Source organism: Pogona vitticeps, chromosome 3 (assembly GCF_051106095.1).
Source record: "Pogona vitticeps strain Pit_001003342236 chromosome 3, PviZW2.1, whole genome shotgun sequence".
NCBI classification, from domain to species: domain Eukaryota; kingdom Metazoa; phylum Chordata; class Lepidosauria; order Squamata; family Agamidae; genus Pogona; species Pogona vitticeps.
In genome coordinates, this window is record NC_135785.1 from 103,567,496 (window position 1) to 103,591,956 (window position 24,461).

The following is a 24,461-nucleotide window of genomic DNA, read 5'->3' on the forward strand; positions in this document are numbered from 1 at the left end:
AACCTTTAGTCTTCTGGATGCTGATCAACTATTACTCCCATCATATCTCACAGTTGGTCAGACTGACTAGAATGTATGGAGAAAAGTGTTCAAAAGCATCATTAAGACCACAAGTTCCTCATCCCTGGTGGAGACAAGATATAGTGATAAATAGATGAGGTTACTCATTTGAAATGATATATTTTAAAAGTATATTATGAGAGTTGTCAAACTCATTGTTATTTTTCCTCTAGCAGTAATAACTCTGACATCAGGTTGATTCTGATTAATCATGACCCTCCTTGAGGTCTTCCGGGTATAGAGTACTCAGAAGTGGTTTTCTATTCACTTCTGGATGTACTCTGGACTATTTAGCTTGCCCAGGACCACATAGCCTGGCTCTTTTCCCAGGACGTACGGTGGGGAATTGAACTTTATGCCCTGGCTCCACAGCTAGAAGTTTTAACTTACTGAGCTAACAAGACACTTGTGGTGAGAAGAGAAATGTTAAGTGTGTGTCTCATATTTGACATAATGCACATTAGTGTATAAAGCTCCCTTCATTAAAATAATTAACTCTAGAGTCTAAAGTTACCTGGTTGCACCAATGAGGACCCTTCATTGATGTGTTAACAGTGGGTGACTTGTAGAGGCTGAGAACTTCAGTATTCAGTAGAAGGTACCTTCAGTTAAAATGGCATGGAGTCAGGATGGGATAAACTAAGCTTGTCTCACATACTGGATTGGTCTGTCTGGGACTCCTCTAAGAGGTATTTTGCAACTTCAAGGGGAAAAACTGTGTGGAGCAAGATTCTGAGAGAGGCCTTATCACCTCAATCAAAAAAGCAACTGCTTGGCTACTCTTTAAGTATTTGACCTGCTGGTTTCGTCAGCTAAGTGGCTTCTTGCGTTTGCAAAGAGCTTTTCTGTTTAACTTCTTCATTTGGTTCCTCATACCTGTCTTGGATTAAGCATTTTGTAAGGCACAAAGGATGGGTGTGGCTACTCTTATCACTGCTGGGGTTTTTTTTTTGGGGGGGGAGGTTGCCACATGTCAAAACTTTCAAACAAAACTCATTACTTTGGGAAAGAGCAGACAGAAAGCAGGCCATAAACTGGTACTAACTCACACACCATAATTATTTGAGAACAATACACGGGTTTATTTATTTTATGACATAACATGTACAGTATTCTTTGTAGGAGAAGAGAAATACACTGCCAGTTCGAAACGCACGAGGAAAATACATATTTTCCAGACTTCACTGCACTAACTTTAGCAAGTACATTAGTCTACAGCCTAAGAACAACTGATTCAAACACATAACTAGAGCTTCGTTTGAAGTGATAGCCAAAAATGTTCTTTTGCTCTGTCAAAAAGAAAACAGGCAAAGAATACATTCCTAGGGTTATGTCCACTTCATGTTTACACTATAGAATCAGGGTAGTGGTGCTGCAGCCATTCAGATATCACTGGACCCTCAGTGTCCCATTAGCCCCACCACTATGGCCAAGGATGATGAGAGCTCTGGTTCAACAAGACTTAAAGCCACTTTTTGTGTTGTGGTGTGGTGGCGGTTGTTGGAGAATTAACTAGTCATGCTCACTACTCAAACTCTGAACATGTATGGATTTTCTATCTGGAAGAGAGTCTTTAAAATGCCTTGACTTAGAATTAGAAATCCCTCTCCCTGGCTGCTTCTTATTAATGTTATGTCAATTCACAAAAAATGTGTTCTTTATCAGCCCCACAGTAGTTGGGAATGCTGAGAACTGCAGACCAGCAACAGTTATAGAAGTGTGCTTCACATATATATATCCTGCTTTGCGACGGGTTCAGCTGGAATGTGAGCTCCTATATAATGAAATACTCAGTTCTCTTATGGGAACAACTTCGATCCTGATTATGTACTAAAAAGGAAACCAAGAATAAAATGCTGTACTTTTGCAAGGAAGCTCTTATCGTTATAGTCATTGTGTTAATTAACACTGTATCCTGTTTCAGAGGGAAGCCTGCTTTCTTTCAACTAAAATGATTTCCTGATATTTTTTCCCACATAGTGTCAGGGGTGTAATTTAAAGATTGCAAAAGTTCCGATGTTTAACTTTCCAGCAAGTTGCTGAAATTGTGACCTTTTCTGTTTCTTTTAAATAAACTGTCCACCATTTGTAAACAAAGCAAAGAACCAGACCCAGTTTATCTCAGCTTATCTTTACAGGAAAGTTTTCTTTATAGAGAAGAAAACTTCCAATTTTTAATTTTGCTGTGCACGTTTTTGCACTTGCATGCATACACTTCCTGGAGAAGCCTGATCTTTTAGCCATCCTGTACTGAGGTGACCCCCATTATCCCTATGGCAGGATGAAAAGACTCCCAATAACATGGAGATTATTAAACCATATCATGGCAGAATTGGACTGGAAACTGGCTTTAATTTTATACCCACTGCATTTCATAACATCCTTACTGGAACCTATGCACTTTTGAGAGCCAACTTGCTAAATTTTGTTTTCCAACACAACTGGTGAATAAGTGTTGCTGGAGAGGTAAAGCTGTGATCACCCCTCCCAGCTCTAGAGGTTAATATACAAATACTAGGCCAGTATGATCCTTCTTAGAAAGCAGAAAGAAGAAACAATCCATATAAGTCTCTCATAGGTGACCTGTAGCTTGATCTTTAGAAGCTAAAAAATAAGCTTTCTAAACTTTAGGCAGTTGTAGACATCATGAGTTCATTAACCACTGTGTTAGTCCCTCAGTTCTAACAGGATAACCCACATGAATCTTGCAGGCTTTTGTTGTTATGATCCAGCATGAGGGGCTTTCACAAGATGAATAGTAAGAATGTTCTGTGCCATTGAATTGCCTCTGACTTACGGTAACCACAAGGGAGTTTTCAAGATATGTGAGATATTTAAGGAGGGGTTTCACAATAACCAACTCCCAGGAAGCTCCGATGGCCTGCCAGGAATATTTAATCCAGGTCTCCTGAGTCCTAAAGGGAAGTGTTGGTGCTGCGGGTAAAGCCGCTGAAGCCTCTGTGCTGCAAGGTCAGAAAACCTGCAATCGTAAGATCGAATCCATGGGACGGAGTGAGCCCCCATTGCTTGTCCCAGCTCCCGCAAACCTAACAGTTCGAAAGCGTGCAAAATGTGAGCAGAAAAATAGGTACCACCTTGGTGGGAAGGTAAACGGCATTCTGTGTCTAGTCACACTGGCCATGTGATCATGGAGGATTGTCTGCGGACAAATGCTAGCTCTATGGGTTGGAAACAGAGATGAGCATCACCGCCTAGAGTCGGACACGACTGGACAAACTGTCAAGGGGAACCTTTACCTCCTGAGCCCTACTCAGACACTTTATCCAGGATGTGCCACACTGGCTCTATAGAATGTAACAAAAGCAAGCTGCAGTTGACCAGCCAGTTATTTTTCAAACCATTTCCTAACAGATTAACTCCTCTGATTAACTGTTTTGACGACTCTGTGCTCCTAATAGCCCAGAGGTGAGGCTCATTGCTAAACATACACCTATATTTAATACAGTGGGGTCTCGACTTATGAACGGCTCGACATACGAACGTTTCGACTTACGAACCGCTCTCATAAGAATATATGGACTCGACTTGCGAACTTAGATTCGAGTTACGAACTCTTTTTTTCCTTTTTTTTAAAGCTAAGTCATCTTAGGTTAAAAGGAAAAAAGAAAAAAAATATCCCCCTCTAGTGGCAGAAGGCGGAATAGCAGCTTCCCATTTGTTTCTATGGACGAAAAGCGCAGATATGGATTAAATGGTTTTCAATACATTCCTATGGGAAATACAGATTCGACTTAAGAACTTTTCGACCTGAGAACTGCCTTCCAATACGGATTAAGTTCGTAAGTTGAGACCCCACTGTACATCCAACTCATTTTGTTTTGCTCAGTTGTCTATTGTTTAAGCAGAAATGTCACCAAGTTATTTCAATGGGGAAAATATGACATGCTTTGTGGAAGGCAGGGACGGTGAACTTATGACCTGCCATATATTTCTGAATTTCCATCAGCTTTAGCTCACATAACCAGTGGGTAGAGGGCAATGGAAACTGTTATCCAGCTACATCTGAACAGCCACAAGTTGACCATCCTTTGCAGAGGGTTCTAGTTAGCAGAGGAAGAATTATCTGGACATACCTAAAACCCTCACATAGGTTACTTTCCAGCACAGGCACTTAAGAACACTGATTTCAGCATTGGATTACTGCCAAATGCCCAGTAATCTTCCAGTTCAGGTGATCTCTTGAATTTTCTAAAAACATATCACATTTCAAGTTTACAATATATGTCCTATGGCCAACACCTTTTCCCACTAATTTAAGCACGCTTGTAACGTTAAGAATGATTTAAAAGTTTACACAATTTTAAGTTGAAAGGGAGGGCCTCAGCTGGCTTGCTCACAGGAGAGATCAAAGTGAGATCCATTGCTTTCTGGGATTATATCGGTTGTCTGCATCTATCAAGCCACAGAACATTGGTGATGAATATAAGGAAAGGATACACCTCAGGAATCCGTGGTGTAGATAACCAGTGTGAATAGTCTTCACTCCCGTATGTGAAGAAAGCCACTTAAAAAAAGCACTCGGTACTTCAGCTGCTAAGAGAGAGTGCATGCCAACTCTTCACCAACTCCTTGGGTTTACTGATCATTTCATTCCAGTGTTCCAGTTCCTTGCCCCTGGTGTACATGTAGGGCCCAACAACTACACAACCCAGTAGATAAGTTTCTAAATCAGAGAGGAAAAAGAGTGTATGACTTATTTTCAATCATCATCAGCAGCATAGCTGGCAATTGTACATCTAAATAATAGTTGGTAAGTCACTGGATGGGTAATATATCTATCAGCCAATCAATACAAATCATTTCCTCTTCCCCTTCCTAACAGTCCATCCCTATATCATATTCTTACTGATCTTCCCTCCCTCCTCCATAGTAAGGAACTACCATTAGACAAAGTGAAGTGTCCATCTGAAGTGGGACCAGTAATTCGCTCCTTGCCATTCTGACCTCTTTGGTTTCTTTTGCATCCCTTAAACTAGTCCACTGCTCTCAGGCATGGTAGAGATCTTTGTAGACTTTGTCTAGAGGGGTGGGGTATAAATCTAAATAAAGTAAAGTTACAGTTGTAACATGATTGCCACTTCTGAATTCCAGGTCTCAGTCTCCACAGATCATATGACATGTGGACCCATGTGGGCCAAGTGGAATTGATGACCACCCTCCTGTTCTATATGGCACTTCCTGTTTCAAATATGACTGAAGCAGAATCACAGCTATGATGCAAATGCAACTTAACAACTGCCCCAACTCATTAACTCCCCAACCTATATTTTTCTAAGAGCATAACAGAAAACTAAACTTCTTTGCAATAAGGTGAAATAAAATTTAATAGCACATGATGGCAGTGAGTGATAGCTTTGTCACATCAGAAATAAATGTGAGGATCAGATGTCAAAAGGTTTAAAAATGCTGAAGGAGAGTGGTAGTCAAGCATGCAAATTAATGCTACATATATATCCATTAATGCTTTTCAATTAGTCCTATTACTTTCTGTAATCTTTGGAATGAGTGAGGCTTAAAGTGGCAATCCAGTCTGCAATGCTGGGGGAAAATACACATTAAGCCATGTTACTGCTGCTGGGGGTGAGATGCTCACAACCTCTATAGGAGCCAAAATATCTCACTTCCTGAAGGAAAGCTTCAAAAAGCAGCCCTCAAAGTACATACAACCAAATGCTGACCAGCATATTCTGGCAATTCAGACGAAAAATCCAAAAGTGCTTCTCCCCCAACTTCATTTGCAATAATAATTAAATTAAATTAAATGACTTCAGAACATGTGAGCCTTTCCCTTTCATGACACTCTTCTTCTACCTAGTGGTGGGGCTGTTTCAGAATCAAAATAGACATAAACAGCAAAGCACATTCGCTACAATTAACCCATGGTCCTTTCATGATGGGAATTTGTGCCTCAGCAATCAGCATTTCATTTTAAGTCTGTATTTACTTTCTGATGCCTGACTGCAAAACAATGCACACTTAAAATAACTGTGTGGGAAATCATGCTATCACAAATATGTATTTCATCACTTAGAGGAAGGACCTTAGCAACCTCCATCCCACCCACCCCCGTAAATGTACCTTCTTTTCTGACCCATGGCGTACACATGATTTGTGCCTCAAAAGCCGACTTACAGAACATGCATGAAGCTTTTTGCAAAGTGTGTGTGAGGAGCAGTTTTGCTGGCTTCATTTCTCTGGCTGTGATTCTGCTCCTGTCAAGTGGCTCATGAAACAGACTCGAGTAACCTGCGGTTTTTATCATTTGTGCAAGGAGGTACACAGTAACTCCTTGCCGACGTCCCATTTGTTCCAGTTAGTGATCTCCATGCGTACAAAGCCAAAACAAGAGATTGCATGGAACTATGCCAAGGCAGTTTTCCACTCAGCTTACAACCAACAGGATTTTTGATTCTATGTCAGGATACTGTTAAAAGCACTGAAACAAGTGGTGATGGTGGCGCAGGGAGTGGTGTTGGCTGTTCCGGATATTCCCCACATGATGACAGCAAAAAGTACATCTTTGTAAGGATGAAGGAATTCAGCAGGAATGCATGATGTTTATGTGACCTCATGATTCCTTATATGCGATGGCATTAATGCCACCATTTTCCAGAATCTTGTGGTGCCATTCCAGAAAATGGGAACATATTGGCAATGTACAAATCACTCCTCTTAAATACATTCAAGATACATTTGTGGGGGAAATGAAACTATGGTGATGCTCTCCAGAAGTGCATATCCTGCAAACACCATGTATACAATCATGAAGTTAGCCTTCATCCCAGAAGATGTAGTCTGAATCTTCTTCATGTATGTTCTGCAGAGTAAGGCCAATTATGTCATCAGCAAGGCCATTTTTTTTTGAAAGTAAACACTTCCTCCTCTATCCCAAGGTCCCAAATAATCCCTTTCACTGTGGGAGCATGGGATGGGGGGAGGAAGTCTTCAGTTTCTGAAAATCACTGCCACTGGGATGACTTCATTGACAGTGGAAGGGACTACACAGGGCCTGTAGGGACCTAAGGATGGGAGCAAGACATGTTTAATTTCAAAAAAATTGCCCCAGCTGCTGCATAATTTATGTGGGCAGTGTTTAAGTCAAATGTGGTGTTAGAATACTTTAGGCCACTATAAAATGCTAGCATATCCTTACCATCTCCTTCAGCTTCCTGGAGCACTGACAGGCTCAAGCTGGTTGTATCCAGGTCCAGCTGCTCAACCTTGAAGCTGAAAGTCTCATTGAACAATGGGTCAGGAGACCCTGTGACAGTATTGGTCCTTTTAATTTTGATGATCTGATTATGGTTCATTAGTGACACTCTAACAAAAACACCTAGAATGGAACAACAAGATTGAAATCTATTCCAGACAGGTTGGAAGCAATTAAAAGAAAACAACCTGGACCCCTGGGCCTTGAATGGAATTGTTAATTTTGGTTTCTTCAAAGTCCAGTTTATTTTTCTTTATGAAGTAAATGCAAGAATTCCTGGAGTAAACTTAGAGAGCACATGGTGCATAGATTTGTGAGTACACCTTTATGGTGGAGGACCTGTTTCATTTACAAAATGTATGGTTTCTGAGAATGCCAGCTATTTAGAAGAAACTGGCAAGTCCAAGGTGCTTTCTTCTTGTTGACTTGCTTACTCTGTTTACTTATGTAGTAGCTTTAAACAGTTTTCTTCCCTTCCATTGTTCAGTAAAGAGTCTTTCCTTTCTCAACATTGGCTGAAATCCTGTTGCACACCCGCATGTACACAATGGAGATGATGTTATTATCAATGGTAAATCACTTCTGATTAAAGACAAATTGCTACTGTTTTAAAAAGCTACTTTGGAGTGCATGCAACTCATATACAATGTAACAAAGTCACATGCACCCTAAAATTTCCAAAGGAATCCTTTAATCAGTGAAGACTTGCTGCTGTTGGTGATGTCATCACTGCTGCAGACACAGAATTGCACAACAGAATTACAGTCACTGATGGCTAAAGTATTTCAGTACTATACTGTACTGTGTATAATATGAGTAATTTCCAACATTTTAGATAAAGTAAATAGGAGTTAATTGGTAAAAGCTCACTCCATTCTATTGTTGAAAATGCATATAAAATAACCCATATGTTGCCTAGCCTACAATACTTACCAATCGCATGTTTTTCTTTCTGGAATTTCAAGCCCCTAGCTCTCAACATCACCACTGTGAGACGTCCCAGATAGCTGTTGTAGCTGAGAGAAAACTGCAGATCACCATGTTCAGAAGGCAGCTTTTAGGAGGAGAGAAAGTTGTTTGCTTGTGTTAAAAAGAGAGAGACAGAGAGTGTTGTTTCTTCAAATCTTTCACTATGAGAAAAATAGCTTTCCTTTCCTTTAGTCACTTTAAGAAATGGATTGCATAAGGCATCGTTTATGAGGTTCCAAAGCAGTTATCAACTACATCTTTTTTCTCTTCCTCCACATCAGATAATATGATGCACAACAATGCTCAAAGCAGCAGCTAAGGATGACTTAGGAAGAACCAAGAAGCTCTGCCATCAAGACATCATCACCTATAAGAATCCTAACTGTTGCTTGGAGGTATAGCCCCCAGTGAGTTTCAGAAAGATCAATATAACCCCCAGACTCCAAGATGCTTTCTAACCAAGAGAGACAGACATTCTGACCAGTAAAATAAGTGTACAGAATAGAATCCTATAACACAATTATCCCAATTACTTTTTCCAAATGAATTTCGTTATGTTCACCACTGTACAGAACATATGACAAAATGCTTGGGTTTTAATTTTCTTGGCTACACTTGCCTGGCTGTCTATACAATGTATTGTGTTCTCTAGAACTCATCTACCTACTATCAAGATGGGATATCTTTGAATTTTAAAAAAAAACACAACAGTGACATTTGTCAGACAGACATAACCTGCAATTTATTACCTACCTCCTGGTTATCTGCTTCCAAATCTCTCCAAACAACAATTTTGCCATCACCACTTAAGATTTCATTTTTCAAAGGGAATGTTACTTGGCCTAGGAGTACATGCTTCTTCTGTTTGTCTACATGGTAGACACAGAACTTCAGTGTCCTTTGATGTAGCGCATTACTGGAAATCTGTGTGGCAGCAAACAGAACACTGCAAAAGTAGATACTCAGTTTCTCCATTCCCGCTAAGTGCCCCTTCCCCAGAAAACTTTTCATTAAAAAATAAAGATCTATCATTATACATCATACATAAAAACCATCATTATACATTATACATGTTCAGACATGCTCAGCTATACTCAGTGCGAGCCCTAGACATTTTGCTGCCTGAGGAAAGAGGTGAGATGGTCTCCTATCCCTCCATTCCTCGTCCAAATATCAACAAAAATCAACCAGACTGACTGCAGGACATCTTTTCTCTGTATCTGAGGGCAACAGACTAGTTTAGTGGCCAAAACGCTGGCCATATAGCACACAAAGCTCTGTCCTTCAGGAATTCACCACTGCTCCTTGCCTTCCAACAACTGCGAAGTGCGGCAGCTCCCTCACCCTGCTGAATGACAGGGCCAGCCCTATCCACAGATTCAAATCCACACAACATTCTGGTGACTGGAAACCGTACCTGGAAAACAAAATTCTCATCAAATTGAGGATTAAGATTTTTCCGCTTGATCTTGGACTGCAAATAGCGCCTTTCATCAGGCAGCAGGTAGATTTTCACCAAGGGGTTGCAAGAGCTAGAAGGCGGCTGCAGCTTTCGGGCTTTGATCAAGGAGACCAGGAGCCTTTCTGACTCTTGCTCATACTGCACAGAGAACCAAAGCCGACCAATGTTGCCCTCAGGGAACTCAGTCTCGCTCTTGTCTTCAGGAAATCTGTACAGATCTGGATTGATGGCTCCTATGAGGTATGATCCAGCTTGATTGAGAAAAAGAAATCATCCAAATTCATTGAATTAGGGAAACCAAATATACAAATGTACAGAACATGCAGTTGAAGATTATTATCCGATGTCAACAGAATCAAGTAAGAACTTGTATGTGTCAGCCTGTGATAGCTGAGACACTCATGACAGAACTTCAGTCTAACTTCACATCACATCTCAGATGCAAAATTGATCCATGTTGAGAGCTCATAAATTAAGCCACAGATGGAGAGTCTTTGGTCCTCCAGATCGGATTAACATTTTTGATCTTGGACCATGGCTCCTACAATCCCTTGCAATTGGCTATTCTGGTTAGGATTTCTAGGAACAGTCCAGTAACTACTATGTCAAGCTAGAAGTCAGAAAACACTATGTGTGCATGTATGACTTTTCCTCTCTGCAAACTATGCAAAAATGCCCACAGTCTAACTGGAGAAAAACCACACACAAGGGCAATTGTGCAGCAATTTCTCCCATTCCGTCAGCTCTCCTTCATGAAATTAGCTGCATAATGAGCTGCACGCCTAATTTTGCAGCCACTGCCAGATCAGGCACACCAAAGGTTGGAGCCGGTTGGATGTGGTAAATGCTTATATGATCACCCTTATGAACAGACCAATGAATTTAAGGTCAATTGACAACGCGTTTGCTGCATATTCCACACAGGACTTTTGATTCAAACAGAAACAGAACTAAAATTTTCTGCCTGGTTCCTTAGAACAAAAGCAAAAAAATCTAGCTGTGAGGATTGTTCAGCTGTGGGATCAAACACCCACAGCTAACCTCTAACATGCAGACCAATTCCAACTGAAGACCTCTGGAGAGTAGGTGACATGATAAATTGATTACCACATGCCTCTCCTTCAAGACCATAATGAAGACACACCCTTAGGGTTACTAAGGGCACGTCTATACTGTCTGGAGTGGGCTGGTGCAGTCTAAATAGGGTTGTTTGAGGTCTGCTGACCTCAATTGACCCTATTTAGTCTGGTTCCTTCCACTTTCACTTTCTGGTATTGTAAAATGACTTAATAAGAGAGCCACTTCAGGATATCAGCAAATTGAATGCTTCTCCTGCTCCTCTGTGGAAGGGCAGAGGAAATAAAATTATATATTTTTTGCCTCTGGCAGACTATTGCTGAGGCACTATATCACAGACAGACAGACAGACAGACAGATAGATAGATAATTCTTTGCCTTGTGTATAGTGCCAGTTGAGAAACTGCCCACTGCTGTGGTTTTGATCTCCAAATATTTCTGCAGATGAACAAATAGCTAGTCATATACAGTAGGACCCCAGTATCCGCTGTTTCCATTACAGTAGTGTCACCTAACCACATTTGACTGCAGTCTGAAATAAAGGGCAGCTTCTTCATCATCTCCCATGTCTGCCTCTTAATTCTAGTGAGTGGTGGCTCATCCTTTCAGTTGCCATTTCAAGAGCTGAGTCAAAGCATTTCTTCCAACAGAACAGGTTGCCAGTGACTCAAGGACTCCTTAACGCCCCACTCCTTGCCTTGCTCTCAACACAAATTGGCAGCAGTTGCCAGTTGCTTTTGTGTTCACTGTTGCAACATTTGCTACTATCAGTGGTTTCAGGCATCTGCAGGAAAGGAGCTTGGAACCTATCCCCCATGGATACAGGGATCATTCTCTCTCTCTCTCTCTCTCTCTCTCTCTCTCTCTGCTCTCTCTCTCTCTCTCTGTGTGTGTATGGAAAGAGAGAGAGAGAGAGAGAGAGAGAACAGTCAATTTGTCAGTCAATTGAGTTGGTCCAAGCTTAAGCCATCCCTAGCATAGCTGCACTAATTTATGTCTCTGTTTTTCTTGTCAGCTACTATAAACATGACTAATTCTGAATCCAAGCCATTGGCTATCTATTATATACAGTACTTCAATTCCCCAAGTTTTACTCACCTGCATAACATCAACCTACCTAATGAATGGAAAGAGGATCGAGGCCCATAGGCAGGGGTAACACAGGGGTCACTGTCCTCCTGAATATGTTCTCCATTTATTATATTGGCCCAAGTTTGCCTGTGAAATTTCGGCGGGACAACAAAAGGGACGCTTCTTGATCTGCCCGGAAACAAGCAACACATTCCATTGAAGCAGGATAAGAAAACAAAACAAAACAAAAAGTGTCACTCATTAATTGTATATGTGAGGCATAATCCAGTCAAAGCCAAGCATTTCTAAATCCTTATGACTGAAATGAGCAAGCCTGAATATGTGAAATTCCTTCTACTGGAACAAATGGAACTTAAAAGCATTTTGCTTTACATGGGTTATGCACCTATTGTTTTCCAAAAATACTCTATTACTACTTGATACTTGATGGAAATGCAGAGACTGTAACAAACAAACGACACTAAAAAGGTTCAAGAACAGGTTTGTAAAGGTTTAAGAGCAGTTTGGGGCAATATAGTGGGAGCCTTTTAGTCCTTTGTCCCAAATGAGCATTTAAAGTACAAGGAGAACTCAGTTCTTCACAGTGGTGTCTGTGCATTGCCCAGGTGAGTAATGTGCCTGTTGGGGAATGTTCAAGCTGAACATTATGGTGGAAATCCTTCCCCCTCCACTTATTTGGCCACTGCAGGATTGTGTTTAGTCGTTTAGTCGTGTCCGACTCTTCGTGACCCCATGGACCAGAGCACGCCAGGCCCTCCTGTCTTCTACTGCCTCCCGGAGTTGTGTTAGGTTCATGTTGGTTGCTTCGCAGACACTGTCCAGCCATCTCATCCTCGGTCGTCCCCTTCTCCTCTTGCCATCACACTTTCCCAACATCAGGGTCTTTTCCAGGGAGTCTTTTCTTCTCATGAGATGGCCAAAGTACTGGAGCCTCAGCTTCAGGATCTGTCCTTCCAGTGAGCACTCAGGGTTGATTTCCTTTAGAACTGATAGGTTTGTTCTCCTTGCAGTCCAGGGGATTCTCAAGAGCCTCCTCCAGCACCACAATTCAAAGGCATCAATTCTTCGGCGGCCAGACTTCCTTATAGTCCAGCTCTCACTTCCATACATCACGACAGGAAAAACCATAGCTTTGACTATTCGGACTTTTGTCGGCAAGGTGATGTCTCTGCTTTTCAAGATGCTGTCCAGATTTGTCATCGCTTTCCTCCCAAGAAGAAGGCGCCTTTTAATTTCAGGGCTGCTGTCTCCATCTGCAGTGATCATGGAGCCCAGGAAGATAAAATTTGACACTGCCTCCATATCTTCCCCTTCTATTTGCCAGGAGGTGATGGGACCAGTGGCCATGATCTTAGTTTTTTTGATGTTGAGTTTCAGACCGTTTTTTGCACTCTCCTCTTTCACTCTCATTACAAGGTTCTTTAATTCCTCCTCACTTTCTGCCATCAGAGTGGTATCATCTGCATATCGGAGGTTGTTGATATTTCTTCCGGCAATCTTAATTCCCGCTTGGGTTTCTTCCAGTCCAGCCTTCCGCATGATGTATTCTGCATATAAGTTAAATAAGCTGGGGGACAATATACAGCCTTGCCGTACTCCTTTCCCAATTTTGAACCACTCAGTTGTTCCATGACCAGTTCTAACTGTTGCTTCCTGTCCCACATATAGGTTTCTCAGGAGACAGATAAAGTGGTCAGGCACTCCCATTTCTTTAAGAACTTGCCATAGTTTGCTGTGGTCCACACAGTCAAAGGCTTTCGCATAGTCAATGAAGCAGAAGTAGATATTTTTCTGGAACTCTCTGGCTTTCTCCATAATCCAGCGCAAGTTAGCAATTTGGTCTCGAGTTCCTCTGCCTCTTCGGAATCCAGCTTGTACTTCTGGGAGTTCTCGGTCCACATACCGCTGAAGCCTACCTTGTAGGATTTTGAGCATAACCTTGCTAGCGTGCGAAATGAGTGCAATTGTACGGTAGTTGGAGCATTCTTTGGCACTGCCTTTCTTTGGGATTGGGATGTAGACTGATCTTTTCCAATCCTCTGGCCACTGTTGGGTTTTCCAAACTTGCTGGCATATTGAATGTAGCACCTTAACAGCATCATCTTTCAAGATTTTAAATAGTTCAACTGGAACGCCATCACCTCCACTGGCCTTGTTGTTAGCCAGGCTTTCTAAGGCCCACTTGACTTCACTCTCCAGGATGTCTGGCTCAAGGTCAGCAACTACATTGTCTGGGTTGTCCGGGATATCCAAATCTTTCTGATATAATTCCTCTGTGTATTCTTGCCACCTCTTCTTGACGTCTTCTGCTTCTGTTAGGTCCCTCCCATTTTTGTCTTTTATCATGTTCATCTTTGCACAAAATGTTCCTCTAATATGTCCAATTTTCCTGAACAGATCTCTGGTCTTTCCTTTTCTGTTATCTTCCTCTATTTCTTTGCATTGTTCATTTAAGAAGGCCCTCTTGTCTCTCCTTGCTATTCTTTGGAAGTCTGAGTTCAAGTTTCTGTAACTTTCCCTATCTCCCTTGCATTTTGCTTCCCTTCTCCTCTCTGCTATTTCTAAGGCCTCGTTGGACAGCCACTTTGCTTTCTTGCATTTCCTTTTCTTTGGGATGGTTTTCGTTGCTGCCTCCTGGACAATGTTACGAGCCTCTATCCAAAGTTCTTCAGGCACTCTGTCCACCAAATCTAGTTCCTTAAATCTGTTCTTTACCTCCACTGTGTATTCATAAGGGATTTGGTTTAGATTATACCTGAGTGGCCCAGTGGTTTTTCCTAATCTCTTCAGTCTAAGCTTGAATTTTGCTATGAGAAGCTGATGATCAGAACCGCAGTCAGCTCCAGGTCTTGTTTTTGCTGACTGTATAGAGCTTCTCCATCTTTGGCTGCAGAGAATATAATCAATCTGATTTCGATATTGCCCATCTGGTGATTTCCATGTATAGAGTCGCCTCTTGTGTTGTTGGAAAAGAGTGTTTGTGATGACCAGCTTATTCTCTTGACAAAACTCTATTAGCCTTTGTCCTGCTTCGTTCTGAACTCCAAGGCCAAACTTCCCTGTTGTTCCTTTTATCTCTTGGCTCCCTACTTTAGCATTCCAGTCCCCTAGAATGAGAAGAACATCTTTCTTTGGTGTCAGTTCTAGAAGGTGTTGTAAACCTTCATAGAATTGTTCAATTTCAGTCTCCTCAGCAATGCTGGTTGGTGCATAAACTTGGATTATTGTGATGTTGAATGGTCTGCCTTGGATTCGTATTGACATCATTCTATCATTTTTGAGATTGTATCCCATTACAGCTTTTCCCACTCTTTTGTTGACTATGAAGGCTACTCCATTCCTTCTACGGGATTCTTGTCCACAATAGTAGATATGATAATCATCTGAGCTGAATTCGCCCATTCCTGTCCATTTTAGTTCACTGATGCCCAGGATGTCGATGTTTATTCTTGCCATCTCCTGTTTGACCACCTCCAGCTTCCCAATGTTCATAGATCTTACATTCCAGGTTCCTATGCAGTATTTTTCTTTGCAGCATTGGATTTTCCTTTCACTTCCAGGCACGTCCACAGCTGAGCGTCCTTTCGGCTTTGGCCCAACCACTTCATTAGCTCTGGAGCTACTTGTACTTGTCCTCCGCTCTTCCTCAGTAGCATGTTGGACGCCTTCCGACCTGAGGGGCCCATCTTCCAGCGTCATATCTTTTAGCCTTTTGTTTCTGATCATGGGGCGTTCTTGGCAAAGATACTGGAGTGGCTTGCCATTTCCTACTCCAGGTGGATTGCGTTTAGTCGGAACTCTCCACTATGTCCTGTCCGTCTTGGGTGTCCCTGCACGGCATAGCCCATAGTTTCTCTGAGTTACTCAAGCCCCTTCGCCACGACAAGGCAGCAATCCATGAAGAGGACTGCAGGATTAGCCTCATGGAACACCTTCTCTGCTGACATACATTCTCTCAGCAGAGAAGGTGTTCCACTGCAGGATTAGCCTCATGGAACACCTTCTCTGCTGAGAGAATGTATGTCAGTCTTCAGCCATTAAATGAGGGAAAATGTCTCTAAAGAAAATCTAGAATGGCCGTGGCCACACCAAGGAAGTGTTTTCCAGTTCTCCCCCTTTGATTTTGCAATTTAAATTTGCAGTCGCATGATGCATTGCCATAAAAATCTTCTGCCTGGCAAGCATGCTAACTGTGGATCATTTCTCACTCAGCCAGAGGCTTACACTTTTTTTGTTGTGGATATATTTTTTCAAAAGTTGCTTTGCTGCATGTGTGAATGATCTTATCACAACTTTTTTGAACTACTGTCACCATGCATGTCCTTATAAATGTTTTTATATCCTTTTCATTTCTCTGAGGCGTTTGTGTCACTACGCCAGTTAACTTCTGTCAAATGGCCGCAGCTCTAGGCACTTACTGAATCTGAGTAACCCAAAAACAGATTGGGATGCCCGTCCTGGAATAAATACCATGTGACTACAAAGCATGACATAAACACAGTAAAAAGTCATGTAACCACAAGAGGACATTTAGCTGGTTGTGACTATAACTGAAATGTTCTTTAACATAATGTCTTTCCTCAGTACCTGCCACCAAACCAGTCATGAATATTGTCAATTGTCCTCAAGGCCATTTCATCATGTCTTTTGAGCAAACAGTGACCCCCATCCTTGTACTGATTATGTGCAAAGTGACATTTCTAATTTTGATAACATCAGCATGTCATGTGGGAGAATTAGGTTCACTCTGAACAGATCCTCCCCTCCCTTCACTGCTTTTCAGAAGCAGAAAGCTGTTCCTGAAGTGACCTTTCTACTAAAGGTAGTGACATTCCTGGGGCTTTAGCTTAACAACAACCACCACCAGACTGAAGCACTCCATAAATCTCCATACTTATTCATCTCATACTAGGGTGCTGAGAATGGCCATTTAATCTCTTCTCAACAACAATCCACCTTCTCAACAACAGTATGAATAGCTCAAACTATTATCTTTAGTAAAATACTGGCAAATATGCCTCCTTCCAATCGCATCAGACAACACTGCACTACCGCAGTCTTGACATCTGCTACCTTTTAGCGTCTATCCACCCATATGTATGATGCACAGAGATCTCAAAAGAAGACTAGGTTGCTTACCCACAATTGTGGTTCTCTGTGTAATCATCTATGCATTCCCACAACCTGCCCTCCGGTCCCATTTTAGTACCTATCTTTGGGTCTCAGGCTGTGCACTGACTACTGTTAACAGGTAAGCAACCTGTTCATTTCCACAGGGATCGGGATGATCCAGGACATGCAAATACGGAATTAGAAGAGATGATGCTCTTGAAGATGGTATGTAAAAAGCATATTTACTGAGGTAGAAGAGGAGGATATTTGGGGCACAAATATCTTGACATGCAATTGTATCCAGTAACAGTGCCTCATTTGAATGGGTTAATTTAATAAAAGGTCAATCAGGAGAAGTAAGTGCTGTAACAAAATGGCTTCTAAGATGTGCTGCAGTTTTTTGTTAATGTTTCATGCTCTGTGCTAATAGTAGCCTCACGAGTTGTTAATTCTTGGTCCTTAAGATTTTTCTAGACTTCACCTCCAGCAGCTCCATCTTATGTGGCTCATGGTCAGAGATACTGGGAGTGGGCCTCTTAAAACTTCTGGAGAGCCACAGACTGAGAAACACTGAGTCAGGTGACTGGTGCATCAGACAAGCGCAGAGATCACTATTTACCTTGCCTTCTGAGGAGGAATTGAAGACAACTGGGCGACATCTGTCTCCTGCCAAACTGGAAGAGTTGGACCAGTGAGTTCTTCATAAGAAGCCTTGCGGTGTGCTTTCTTCCAGCAGAGGTACACTGCTATCCCAATGAGAACCAACAGAAGAATCCCTCCGACTACGCCTCCTGCCACAGCAGCTGCTTGTTCTGATCACCCAAAAGCATACACGGACCAAAACATATATGAACGAAACTTCTGTGAACATTTTTACATATGGGAAAATGACATTTAGATCCTTGAACCACTCCTGAAGATTTGGGGGATATAAACTGCTTTGCCAAACAGATGGCCGGTCAGGGGAATGTTGAATACTAGAAAAAAAAGCCTACAAGGGACACCCAGGGCTTCCTCCTCCTCTCTCCTCAAGACCTCGGTCACTCCCTTTGCTCTTGCCAAAGCTCCGGGAGTGAATTATTGAGGCCCACTATCTTTGATGCTCACACTGACATCTTAGAAATTATCGCTGGGCCACAACCCTTAGAACTCCATCCAAGTTGTTATCATCATCTCAGGCAGCATTATTCAGCGAAAAAAAATAATTTTTCAAAATTTGTATCTGTGCTCAGTTCCCTGAGGAAGGTTGCCTGTCTGCCCAAGCTTACCAGCTTCAAACCATTTTCCAGCTTCAAACGACAATCTTTTCTCACTTTGCTGAATTCTGATCTTAGGCCCACTGCTGCTGGGAGACATTGCCTCACTTTCTGGTTTGTTTGTTTTTTAACTCTCTAATAGGCTATTTAAAAAAAAAAAAAACTAACTACAACAACTTCCAGACAGTACCCACTAGGGGGGAAATCATCAGGAAACATTAGCAAGCTAATTGACTTAAATAAATAAAATATGATCATTTTGCAGCTATTAAGCATACTTTGGTTATAGTTCTGAGTGACTGCTTTCAGGAAAGACTTAATAGTAGATCTGCAGTGGTGGTGGAGGGGTGGTCCTACTGATGCATTTTCCACCCTCCATTCCAATCAGTTATCATGTTGGGTTTGAAAAGAAAAGAAAAACACGGAAATTTGATTGCTATCAATTGCTGGCTCCATAGTCATATCTCTTCATTGAATGTTGGGCTCACTTTTATCAAACTTTATTTGATTTAATTAGATTTCTACCCAAAACTGGGACTTAAAAACAACTCGTACCAATTTGCCTGTAAGGGACCAAAAGGAAGGCTTCCTGCAAAGATTTCGCACCATCCAGCAAATATCCTGTTCCAAGATATCAGCAGCAGTCTCAGCTGTGCCCAGAAACAGACTGGAAACCGTTAAGCTGTTGAAACAAGGGGATCATTTGTCTGTGTTGCCTTCCCTCCCATGAAACCTCTAGAAAGGGGTATTTCTATGTGGCTCAGCATTCCCTATTTGCTAAGGACACACCCTGCCCTTGGTAAAACAGTACCCCTAGTTTAGCTTTGTGGGTGGGGGGGCCATCTCTTCTTACCGTGTTGTCATTATGAGTTGCTAGAGGTATCATACTTAAATGCCAAGACCCTTCTTTCAGTTTCCACCAGTTACCTCTTTGAAGGAAGAGCATGTACTCTTCACATTTGATGGTCACATCTGTAAAATGTGGATGCAAGTGGGGTGGCAGCACATTATGCAGATACATTGGAGAGGCTCACATTCCAGGTCTACCGTTCAGTCATCTCAATCTACATGTAGTGGCAGTGGTTGTGGTTGTATGCTGTCAAGTTTCTTTAGGGTATATGAGTATGTTTGAGGAGTGCTTCACCACTGTTGCCTCCCAGAGATGGCCAAGGGCCTCTTATTTTTGTTGATGGCAATTTTATGCTTTCAGTATATAAGGCAAGACTTAGTTACTTCTAATGGGGACATTAGACATTGGGGGACACTGAACATTGTTCAGTGTTTTCAGCAGGGGACAAGAACACCTCAGGCTTTAAGGTGCATGATGAGGTAGCATTGTACAAAAACAAAATGGCTCCCCCATAACTCTCTTTAGGAGAGGAGGAGGGCAAAGTCTCTTTCTTGTCGGTGATGATTGGTGTTGGTTGCTACAGGGGGCAGTTTGAGAGGTAAGTTTCTTTTCCCACCTAAGTTGCCATCATCAGCTCAGCCACACTGCTGCCAGAGGCATTTTTCAGCTGTAAGTCCCTTCTACCACTGAGGAGGCTATAGTAGGGATTCTGATAGATCTGTTCTAGGCTGGAGGCATAACTGAACAGAAAAAAAATATTTTCCCCTTCTTTGTAAAACTGTCTAGTATGCTCACCTGCCTCTGCTTTGGAGTTTGTATGTCTAATTGCTTGGTGACCATAAGCTGAGGAAAGTGCACTGCTGTCAGCCAGAAAGGAGGGAAGGAAGGTGGGGAGGCAAGGGAGAGAGAGAGAGAGAGAGACAGCAAGAAAGAAAATGACTTCCCCCCCAGACAGATGCCTCTCAGAACTTCAACAGAAGCGATATGGTGCTGGGTGAACCATAGAAAGCCAGCCTATAAAATGTGCACTCCAATAGAGAAAGAAGCCATACATCTGAGATGGAGAGGTCACGTAGACCATGATACCGTGACACATCTCATTGGTAATTAATTGCCTACAGAGGAAATTACAAACCTATTAATGAAATTAAGATAGGTGGGCTTCCTTCTTCAGGATAGTGATTCCGGGGGTGTTAGAGAGTGGAATATCTAATTGGAAATTAGATTAGGAGACAAAAATTCTAGGTAAACAACTAATTAAAAGATGATGAAATCCATGTAGCCAAGCAGAACAAAAATAGCATAAAAACTGCTGTCTGAGAGGGTTTATGTTCCACTTCAGTGCCAAACAAGTCCATTATGGTGCTTGAATATTCTAAAGACAGCAGACTCCACCTTTGCGACCAGTCATATGCCCAAACCTTCCCCAACTCCCTCCTTTTTCTTCAATGTAGCCTGGTGGGTCTTCCAAAATTTTATTGCTCCTCCTTTTAGGAAGGGCTGTCTTCTTCTCCTCATACCTGCTTTCGGGTATAGATCTCCCTACCTAGCATTAAGGCTTTTTTCTTTCTTCTCCTTTCATCTCCTTCTTCAGATTTACAGTAAGTCTTTTTCCTGTTATATTTGACTACAAAATTCCATGCACCCACATTAGGAGTCCTCACAGCATCTCCTTCTCCCTCCCCTAGACACACTCTTGGCTAAGGTTTGATCACTCTCCTGTAATCCATTGCTCTTGACCTCTGTACTGGCACAGCAGCCAAAACAGAAATCATTTGAAATGAGATTTAGGGGCACCTGTCCTTGATCTCGTTCAACGGTCTCAAAGCAAAGCTGGGAAGGATTGTGACTACAGCCAGAGCAATGGAAAGAAAGGGAAATACTGGGCAGCGATCTCCAGAGAAGACAGACTTAGACCAAAATCAAGAATTTAGGGAGGAAAGGCAAGATAACAAGTTCTCTGGCTGACTCTTGGATTATGGAGAAGATGATAAAATTATTCCAGAGAGATCCGCTAAAAAGGGGGCCCAACAGTGATTCAGCAACATAGCAGGAGGAGGTTTTCAGTATCAAGAGGAGGGAGCTTAAAGTGGAGACGGAGACAGCAAACAGGCCCAGAATGAAAAATAAGGGTGTGGCTACATGAGCAGTTGTCCCACTGTTTGGTCTGCTGTGGGGATGGGCTTGTTTGCTGCTTTTCCTGGCAATCAGACGATGTAAGTGGCAGTATGAAGTAGCATGTTCCCAGAATGTTCTTGCCCACACCTTTAAGAAGACAAGTTAGCCATTTCACAATATGTATTGGGAAATTAGAAATATCCTCTGCTCCTCTATGAAGGAGCATGGAAAAGAAGCAAAGGGGCTTTTGTTTGGGTTTTTTTGTGGGGGGGGGTTTAAGCCTGTTAGGGTAATATTGATGCTTTGTGCCTTTTAGAAAAATGTTTTAAAATTGAAAGCTTCCTCCCGGAAGAAAGAAGAGACAGAAGGGGGCAGGGAGAGCGATTTCTTTGGTTGTTTGGTTTTCTTATTGTGTATTGACTTTTTTTCCTTCACAGATTTTATATGGTAGAGGCAGATTTACATTTCCCCCCATAATTATGTATTATTGCATGAATATTAATATATTAGGTTAAAATTATATTCTATTTTAATGTGTTTTCTTTATTCCATTAAAAATGTTTTTATGCAAATATGGTGGTGGAGCCACAGGTTACTTGGCTATTATAAAAGAGGGTTGCAAGTCAAAAAAGTTTCGGAAACACTGTTCTATACAGATAAATACATCATATGCAACATTTTACGTAGATGTGTGTCTATGGCCTATGACCTTTCAAATATCTAGTAATGTTTGTGGCTTTATGTAGAGCAAAAATTGGTGAGGTGCAGCTAACGGGCTATAAGAGGATCCCCAGGAGCCCAAATGCATTTAGCCAGCACCCCTAGGGCTTCAATCTTCAACCCCCCACTTTTATAAAAATTTACTCATAAAGTACTACTATTCCCTCTGGTTGAAACATGTTGATGTGACATCTGGAGGACCAAGTGCAAAGGGGTGATGCCCAGACTCAAGATTCTTCTCTTTTCATTAGTCGCTTGTAAGAGAGACATTTAGCCAGTGCTGCTTGTCAGGTTAGGAAGAGAAGGTGTGAATGCTCAAATACCTGCTTCTCCATATGCATTAATGGTCTTGGAGTTTGGTCTGTCCTTCCACCGGAACAGCCAACAACACAGAGATAATTTGGATTTACATAATCTGCCAGGAGGGCTCTGAAAGCCCCTTACAACCAACAGAGGGTTTTCAAAATCAAAAGAGTGAAATTGCAATATGCTGTAAATGTAATATGCTATAACTTACAAATCACTGGCTAAGGGTGAGATCTGAGGGCTGCAAAGATGGGCACCTAACTGCACTTGGTAAGATCACTTTAATGGTAGTACTGTAATCTCCTTTAAAGTGACTTTTCTGTCTGCTGGGAAATTGCTCTAGCCCTACTCCTAAAAGTAGGGAATCTACAGGTGGACCAAAAAGGTCCATCTTGGGGAAAGATTAGGGCTGGACTGGAGCACGTTTCCCCATATGTTGTGTGATTGCCAGAGAAAAGATCACACCAGATGGCTCCACAAGTGGTCCAGACTGTGATCCATCTTCCCCTATGATCACACTCTTAAGCATTCAAAAAGAAAACCTACATTGGCTGAAAGACTAATGACCTTCCAGGTTTAAAACATTTGTGTCTCCAAAGAGGTAAGAACGAGGGGACGAAAATTGCTGTTACTCAGCACCTTCCCCATGAGCAGAGAGGTTAAATCAGGAGAAAGGAGTGGCTTTTACCAAGGACAAATTTCACGTATTCCCTCCTCCTCCTCCTCTCTGCCCAAACCAGAGATATAGTACTTTGAAGGGCAGCAGATACTGGGTTCCACAGGAAGACAGGTAAGCTGCACTCTTTTCTTCCACCACCCCCCTGCTTTAAAGGCAGAATTCTTCCCATACTGTGTACAAGACCTCCTGGGGTGTTACTTACCAGACATGGGTCCTAAAGGTACAAAACTGGCATCATCGCAGATGTCTCAGCCGTGTGGTTCAGAGTCCTTGTCCTCTGCAGAGATTCGTGTCTTTGTAAGCAGCTGTTCTTCCTTGCCCACCTGTTCTCTGGGACTGGGGCATCTGCAGTGGCTGAGAGAGAGAGAGAGCCACCGCCAAGGTTTCTCTGCTCCTGAGAACCTCAGGTGCTAGCTGTCAACTTGTTCCCACATGGATCTGGCAACAGCACCTGAGATTACAATGACAGCGGCAGCAAGAGCTGGAGCTGTGGTGTGTGGCTCCTTCCCTCTTTCCTCCACTGGATGTTGAACAATCAGCTCCTCCTTCTGGTCACAAGCGAGCTCCTTAATGTCCCAGTACTTGTGGAGAACCTGCTGACTTTGGTAGTCTAAGCAAGGAACAGCATAAGTGGCTCCTGCCTTTCACCACCCCTTCCTTCCTTCCTGAACGCAATCGTTTCAGCTTTGAAGCGTCCTTCTGATATTTTAAAAAAAAGCCTATAGCTAGGACACTGGCACTGTTAGGAAAACTGCCAGAAATGTTACAACTTATAAAGCCTCAAGAGCCTTTTTGAAAGATAGCTGTTCTTAAATGAGACTTTTAAAAAAACCCAGAGGGATAGTTGTATTAAACAATTTCATTGTTCTAAAAATTATATATGGCTATTTTGATCCCCCCTTTTTTACTGAGAGTGGGACATGTCACAGAAGTTTTTAAGTCAATTAAAGCAAACATATGCAATCTGTTGTGTATGTTTTTATTATGTTATTCCCGTTCTGGAATGTTATTGAATTATATGATTGGTTTTAATTGTTGTTAGCTGCCTTGACTGGTGTATACCTACAAGAAGTATAGATTCCAAGTCTGCCCCTGCACTATAATTGGAAGGAAGGAAGGAAGGAAGGAAGGAAGGAAGGAAGGAAGGAAGGAAGGAAGGAAGGAAGGAAGGAAGGAAGGAAGGAAGGAAGGAAGGAAGGAAGGAAGGAAGGAAGGAAGGAAGGAAGGCTGGCTGGCTGGCTGGCTGGCTGGCTGGCTGGCTGGTTGGTTGGTTGGTTGGTTGGTTGGTTGGTTGGTTAACAGGCTCACCCTGTCCACGCCTTTTCCCCATAGGTGGCACTGAAGAAGAAGTGTATGTTGATGCCATCCCAATAAGTGATTCATCCCACGGGTCTTCATTATTACTGTTCACATCCTTATTATAACTGAATTACAAATTTTAAAGTAAAATGAGGGTGCAATCCTAAACATACTACTTGAAAATTAGTGCCATCATCATTAATGTCTTTCCAATAAAAAGAACATCCATG

General features: G+C 42.1%; 1 protein-coding gene across 1 annotated transcript; it reads right to left on the bottom strand.

Moving 5' to 3' along the window:
* Positions 1-1,118: 1,118 nt before the first annotated feature.
* LOC110080714 (synaptotagmin-15) lies at positions 1,119-23,536 on the bottom strand. Its single transcript, XM_020796841.3, has 8 exons — positions 23,135-23,536; positions 17,623-17,815; positions 11,917-12,059; positions 9,678-9,973; positions 9,014-9,184; positions 8,225-8,345; positions 7,235-7,414; positions 1,119-4,744 (listed from the first exon to the last, which is right to left on the bottom strand). Exons 1-8 carry the CDS (start codon positions 23,139-23,141, stop codon positions 4,608-4,610), a joined length of 1,248 nt encoding a protein of 415 aa, XP_020652500.3. The 5' UTR covers positions 23,142-23,536; the 3' UTR covers positions 1,119-4,607.
* Between the last annotated feature and the right edge of the window lie 925 nt (positions 23,537-24,461).